At 43.3% G+C, this 7,598-nt stretch overlaps 1 protein-coding gene across 3 annotated transcripts in view; it reads right to left on the bottom strand.

The window, feature by feature from the left end:
• Positions 1–7,129, bottom strand: part of grhl2b (grainyhead-like transcription factor 2b) — a gene marked incomplete at both ends in the record, with an annotated part of 17,621 nt that extends 10,492 nt beyond the window's left edge. The window contains 7 exons of one of the 3 annotated variants that reach the window (XM_084484965.1): positions 1,216–1,327; positions 1,956–2,112; positions 2,312–2,373; positions 2,893–3,292; positions 3,558–3,667; positions 4,255–4,444; positions 7,110–7,129. In XM_084484965.1, coding sequence (XP_084341091.1) covers positions 1,216–1,327; positions 1,956–2,112; positions 2,312–2,373; positions 2,893–3,292; positions 3,558–3,667; positions 4,255–4,444; positions 7,110–7,129 — 1,051 coding nt within the window. The remainder of the gene's footprint in view (positions 1–1,215; positions 1,328–1,955; positions 2,113–2,311; positions 2,374–2,892; positions 3,293–3,557; positions 3,668–4,254; positions 4,445–7,109) is intronic. The other 2 variants (XM_084484966.1, XM_084484967.1) reach the window with 2 other exon arrangements.
• Between the last annotated feature and the right edge of the window lie 469 nt (positions 7,130–7,598).

The raw sequence follows: 7,598 nt of genomic DNA, 5'->3' as shown, positions 1-7,598 counted from the left end.
TGTAGCTGTACAATATATCTGAATACTGTGGTTTTTTTTTAACAATTTCAATTATTTTGTTTTTGTTTTACATAAATGCATTAATCGGTTGTCTGGTTTCAAGTGTTCCACAGAGAAATACAGCTCAACTCAAAGTTTAAGGCTGAAAAATGCAAGAGGATTTCAACAATAGCTTAACGCATCGTTTCAAAACAACAATTTTAAGATTTAGAGTGGTCTTACTCAATCTCCTGGGCAATGTCGAGAAGATCAACAGATTTATAGTGTGTGTCCACAAAACAACTTGTCATTATGGGACTTTAGTCTGTGTTTGGGTGTGTGTGCGTGCATGTGTGCATGCGTGTGTATGTGTGTGTGTGTGTGGGGGTGTGTGTGTGTGTGTGTGTGTGTGTGTTCTGTCTGTCTCAGACATTGGGCAGCAAGGATGCCCCCCAGGCAATCCTTTTGGGTCGCTGCTTGTTTGCCCTCTAGTTTAGTCTTGTCTCGGTTATTACACGACCACATTCCAACATTTCACTGTCAGAAATAGATTTTTGTTTATAGTGTGTTTATTTTTATCTGTACATTGTTATGTTTCTTACCGTAACCCCTTAGCTAGCTTTGTATTGACCTGTTAGCAAAGGAGAAGGCTAATCTAGCAGCTAGGGTGTTTCCCGAAAGGTTCTGGGATCAAACCCCAATGGCCGCAGCCTGCCTTGAGCACATGCAAAACACCTACCTGCTCATTGATGACCATTGATGAGTCTTAGATGACTCACTGTCACTTAAGGTAGAGTTATGGCTGGACGTTGATGCAACACAATAACCATGCAGTCGCTTTGAACCTGGTTTGGTTCTTCATCTGGTTTACGTTGGGTTTACGTTAGCAGACCAATCACAGCCCTTGCTCGCCTCGACGCAAGGTTACAATTTTTGGGAGGTGCACGTCAAACCCTTGCGGTAGACGCAAGGAGGGTCCTCAAGGACGTAATGGGTCTGTAAACCCCCTTGCGTTGCGTCAACGTCCAACCATAACTCTACCGTTAGGATAAAAGCCTCTTTGGTTACTCTATTTTGACTTTGTGTTTTTTTATGTGGAAATGTGAGTGAGCGGACATTGGGTGTTTTTATGTTATGTTTTTACGGGTGACATTTCCTGTTACCCTGTTGGGCGACACTAGAGTTTCTCTGAGTCTTAATATGCTACAACAGCGAGGGCTAGAGTCCATAACTCACCGATGTCAAGGACCCTCTGCTTGGCGGTGTGCTGTCTGGAGTGCCAGTACTTCCAGTACTTCAGCTGCTCGTCCCGGTTCTTGTCCTCGCTGAACACCACCATGATCACACTCTGGAACACACCGATAACTGGACGTTAGTTTCACCTTGACAGGTCACTGAGCTGGCTCAGTGGCTAGCTGGCTAGTGGATAATAGCATCTTGACGAGGCCAGATCATCTTTAAGTTCCTCCGTAAACCTTTGTCTCCTGTTTCTCGATGCTATTTGGGGGTTGTCTCAGAAGAATAGGGTTAGGGTTATAAAGTGTAAGTCATGTGAAGTCGCTATGGTAGGTGTTCACTATAACTTTAGTGATACTTACTAAACTGATAAAACAGTAAACCCCAGCAAGGTCTTAAGAACAATGTTAATCTGTGTTATAAGTGAACAGTGTGTGTGGCACTCGTTTCAAGCAGTTACTTCAGTGTGTCTGCTATACCTAAGGTTACTTTTAAGTGTGTTTAGAATAGCATACTTGAGGTGACTTTTGAATGTATTTGATGAGCTTACGGTTACATCTCAGCGTCTGATGTACTTACGATTCCTTTCAAGTGTGTTTGCTGTGGCTTCAGGCTACATCTAAGTGTGTTTGATATGCCTGAGCTCTGTGAAGGGGTCTTAGGGTCAGGGCTTATCCTCTAAGCTAGAGGGACTCAAACTAAATTGACTAATTAACTAACTAATTAATTAATTAACTCACCCGGACTTTGCTGATTGGGTGACGCAGCCGCTTGTTGACGCCCAGCTCGTTGAGGGTGACGGCGTAGAACTGGCCCTTGTTCAGGTACGTCATGGGCCCCTCGCCCTGCTTCTGCCGCAGGGACCGCGTCGCGTCCAGGGTGTATTGGAAACTGTCACTGCTCATGTGCATGTGGCACACACACACACATACACACACACACACACACACACACATATACACAAACACACACACAAAACAATTAAGTAAAAAAATTAAAACAATAGAAGAGACTAGAATAGAAAATAACTAAACAGACTGAAAATACAGAAAAACAGAATAAAATAGGATAATGTTGTTGGTGGAGAGTGACTTACACTCCTTCCTGGTGGAACAGGAAGTCCCCATCATTGGGCATAGAGGAAGGGGCGTGGTACTTCTTTTCAGGAGGGAAACACACCAAGAGAGAAGACAGAAAATGATGAAAATTAGTCAAAGCATGAAAAAAATAGAACGCCTATATGCAAACAATAGCCACGCCCTTCACCCAGTACAGTACATCCACAAAATCTGCCTCAACCCAATATTAGCAGCACAACTGACCCTGCTCTTAAGTTTAAAAGTTCCCAAAATGTCCAATGATAAATTCAGAAATAAAAGTTACAGTTAACGACTTAACAGTCATGTACTATTGTCATGAATCTCTCCAACTCTGCAGGTCTGTGCACTTGGTAAGTTGTTGTGACAACACTGTGTGTTTAACTGGCCTACTTAAGTGGACCAACTGGATTAAATAGACAAAACACACACACACACACACACACACACACACACACACACACACACACACACACACACACACACACACACACACACACACACACACACACACACACACTCCCTCCCCCCCCTCCCCTCCCTGTCCGTCTGTCCGTCGGTCTGTCCATCCGTCCCTCACCATGTTGCTGTCCTCCTCATAGGGGCTGTCGGGGGAGCTCTGCTGGAGGTCTTTGGTGTAACTCCCGTGGCCCGCCGTGGAGGACACCTCGTAGGGGCTCTGCTCGTAGATCACCCTCGCCGACTCCTCCCCCCCGCCATCGCCCCGGTAGTGGAGCCCCGCCCCCATGAACACCGGTGCGTACACCTCCGCCTTCACCACGGCGACCGCCGCGGCCCCGCCCTCCCCTCCTCCGCCTCCGCCTCCCCCTTGCACCACCCCCAGGGAGATGAACTGCTCCCGTTTGCTGTCCAGGTGCTCCGTGCTGATTGACAGCACCGGGACCGACTTGAGGACCTGCACCCGGTTGTCCATGGTTACCTCCGCCTCGTCGTTGTTGCCGCCGGTCGATTGCCCCGTCCTACCCAGAATGCATTGAGACAGATGAGGATTTGGATCATGATGTACGTGTTTTAATTACCTGCGTGACAGTTATTATATAGAGGATGCACCTGGAATAAAATGACAAGGATAATACTTTTTGACTTCCGCAAATTGTAAATATTAATGTTTTTATGTAATGTAATGTTTTAATGATATAATACAGTTTCTGCAGCTACCGAGAGAAATCCAGATGCGATAATCATTGTATACGGATATCAAGATGCTTTTGAATGTGGTATTACATCTCAAGTGTTGGACCAATCAAAGCTTCTGGGGCCACTGACCTCTTCTCCTGCTCTTCTGTGATCTCAACCACCTTTCCGACGGGCAGGAGTCTCTTTTCTTTTGGCACCTGGAAGGATGAATGCAACAAAGATAATCATGTTATCGTCGTCCATATATGGTCAGCCCATACAATGTATTAGATATATAGTTCTATCGATAACTATAAGTCTACAAACACATTTGTTTTTATTCCTCCATTGTATCATTTTGTGGTATTATTCTAACCCTAATATGTTTATTTGACGCTTAGTTTATTTGACTCAGTACACCGTGATTTAGCGGTTACAAATTTGAACTGATATTTTGATATTTATGTGTTTATGTGATCATGATCATAAAAACACAAAAGATTTGGTCTATATGCTAGGTTTTTATTTGATCTGATGGGACAGATATTATAGTAGTCGTAGAGCAGTTTTATAACTTTAAAAAAAGTTTTTTAATGAATGAAGACATCTGATTGGAAGGTATTTAACGAACGAAGGCAACTGATTGGATGGACCTTGTAGTAGTCATAGAGCAGTAGTACGAAATTCTGTTTTTAATAAAGCTTTTTCAGCAACAATCTGATCTGATGATCAGACTTGATCTGAGTGAAGAAAGAAAATCCTATTGTCAGGCATTTAAGGAAAGGCGGCCTCTGATTGGACAGACCTTGTAGTAGTCGTAGAGCAGCCCCAGGGCGTTGGCGCTGTCCTCGTCTCCGTTGATGCTCATCATGGCCTTGGTGGCGGCGGTGAGCGGGTTCTCCAGGTAGGAGCGCCATGCCTCGTCCTCGCTGGTGAAGGCCCGCCGCACGCCCGCGAACGAGCTCTCATTGGGCACCACCACCACCAGACGCTTGCTGCGGCACGCACACAACAGGCCAGAAGGTAAGCACGGTCAGGGCACACGTATGTGATGAAGGAGAGCTGCTGGGGTGATGGGCTGCATACTACGTGATGGCATGTGAGCCCCGCGTGAAGTAAGGCCGCAAAGGGAGTGAGGGACACCACTGCTTCCGTGCACGGAAGCACACACACACACACAGAGACACACATATATACGCACACAGTACACATACGTATATATACACATACACACACATCCATATGGATATAGACCTACACACACACACACACACACACACACACATACACATTTACATACACAGACACCCACATATAAAATACGTATACAAATAAACACACATACACAGACACACACACACACACACATACGCATACATACCAATACACATACACATACATATATAAACACATTAACACACACAGACATGCACACATGAACTAACATGCACACAAAAATGACTTTATATTATGCAGCAATTATGCCATTATTGGAATAGTGTGAAAGGCTTGAAGAGAGATTTTGCTATAACTGGACAGTTATTGATCGTTGGGACCTTCTACTACAATTGTTGTGTACTGTCAATTTCAGACACACCTTCAACATGTTTTACATATTTTCACAAACACAAAGGAACAGGAAGTGGAACTCAAAAGATGTTGGGTAGCATGTGTGCGGTTGTCTGTGTCCTTCTGTGCGTGCATGCACGAGTCTGTGTTTGTGTGTGTTTATATGGCCTTTATGGTCTTGTACGCCCACTTAAGTAAAGATCATAGGCCAGTTAAACACACAGTGTTGTCACAACAACTTGGCCAATCAGAAGGCAAGCCCCCACAACATAGGTGTGTTTCCAGGTAGAAAATCAGGGTTATTAGTGCTAACACCTCTGTGAAAGCCATGTACAAAATACACTGACACCAATGTATTGGATAATATATCAATATTATAAAATAAATAAAGCCCATTTGGTGTTTTTCTTTATCCAAAGCCTCCCACTAGAGTGCATAGTACATTCTTAGCAAGGGTGGGGATCAAACTTTAAACCTTGGTGGATGTTTATTAAATAAAATGTACCATATAAAGGACAAATATCCACCATTTTTCTCTTCTTCTATTCCTATTGTCTGCACTTATCTCATTATTAAACACAACATTTGTGTGGTAAATGTTATATCAATGGTAATGGTAAATGTTATATTATTTAACACTTTGTGTATGTCTCTACTCACACACACACACACACACACGCTATGTAGATAAAACACATTTCAACAACTGTACTGTATGTAGAGCAGACCAACATTCAAAATGTTGGTCTGCCTCTGTTTGCATGTTGCCACGTGATGGACAGGCGATAACCAGAAGAACTGCATGCGACAGCATAACGAAGCATAGTGCTTTTCTGTTTCTAAACGCTTACATGTAAACACAACAAGCATAGGGGCCCATTGGGTTCGCTATGGGACTCAAAGATCAATCTTAGTTGTTTATATTTAGAGTTTTCAAAGTTGATATTTTGTATGCAAATTTTTAACTGTATTCCCACTCTGACTGTATTCACTATCCGGCATAACTGTATCAGATAAGTCAAACAATTAAACACATCACCTGGAATCACCCCCTTACTCGTTGTAACCATCTCTATACAAATATCTAGCACAATACTACTTATAATTAAAACTAATCCTATTCTAATGGGATATGTTGTTACAGGTTGGTGTTATTCCCATCAATACAGGCAAGTTCAACTGGTAGCACGGCAGAGGCTGGGGCAGGTGCAAACGCCGAGGGCCAAGTCACCAGGCGCTGTTTGTCGTGGGATTACTCCATAGCTAAACATTGCAGAGAGCTGGTGGAAGGTCATAATGATACCTCCAGCATCCATGTAAAGCCTAGTCCTACAGGTCCTGGCAAGCATTCGTTTATGGATCCAGTAGGCCTACTTCCGTTTTTGTTTTTTTTCATAATACACAAAATAATGGAATTGGAATGATAATTTATGTTCCGTGCATTAGGATACAGCGGAGGTTACAGTAAATAAGAAAGAATATAATTGACTGTATTAAACTAACATTTGAGTATATATCAATTATAGCAATATTCAATCATATGGTGATACCATAGGTTTAAATCTTAATTGAGATGATATTCCAACTATTTTTTTGCTATTACAGTGTCGCTATTTTATGCTCAAAATTGTTCCTTGGAAATTCCAAAACTTGGCCATCAACAGGTAAGGCTCTGAGCACACAGCCTCAAGATCCAAGAGGTAGGCTACCATATGGATAACCCTACAATATGAAACAGCTAACAACGGCGGAGGTCAAGTTTAAAACAAATCCACATTATACACTGGTTTGAAGAAATGTCAAATCCTAGAATACGGTTAGCTATTTCCATAATCCAAAAATGGCGAATTCCGCTTTCGGGAAATCCAACAGCGCAAAGCGGTGCGTAACCCAGTTATAAACTAGGTCGTTATTTCTCAATCAAAAATAATAACAGCACCTGACGACATTTCCTACTGACTCGGAATCTTAAAAACGAAACAACGACCGTAAACTCTCGCATAGAACCCCCAATAAAAGCCCCACAGAAAGTTTTTTTTTCTCCTTCTTTTCTGAAATGAACGCATCCTCCCCGCTGGCTCGGTCACTTACTTGTCTGTCTCCTGTGACATATTCTGCTTCCTCTACGATTCTTCCTTGGGAAACTGGACTTTCAAGTCGGAGCAGGTAACAGTGTGAGTGAATTGCCAGAAGTTGAGCTACAGGTAAGTCGACTTTTTCTTGCTCTCTTCACCCCCCTCCACCAACCCCCTACCCCACCTCCCACACAACCCCTCAGTCCTCCCCCCCCCACACACACACCCCCACCCCCTCCTACCTCACAGGTAAACGGTGCTGCACCTCTGTATGCTTTAGCTGTCACCGACCGCGGATCAGACAATCCACCGCCTTGTGTTAATTTTGTAAGTAAAGAAGTAGAACAACATTCTCGTCATTAGTCATATATTTTAATATTTTAAAATAGGCACAGGGCGACTTGGTTAAAAAAATTCTTTCACTGTGTGGGGGACAAGAATTCAGCTTGAGGGCGAACCTGGTTCCTGATTGGCTGGTTCTCCGTGCACTTGCTTCGATGATAGG

The sequence above is a fragment of the Micromesistius poutassou genome (assembly GCF_964030765.1).
Source record: "Micromesistius poutassou genome assembly, chromosome: 20".
NCBI lineage: Eukaryota > Metazoa > Chordata > Actinopteri > Gadiformes > Gadidae > Micromesistius > Micromesistius poutassou.
Note: the sequence above shows the minus strand (reverse complement) of the source record. Positions and strands in the feature narration are given on the sequence as shown.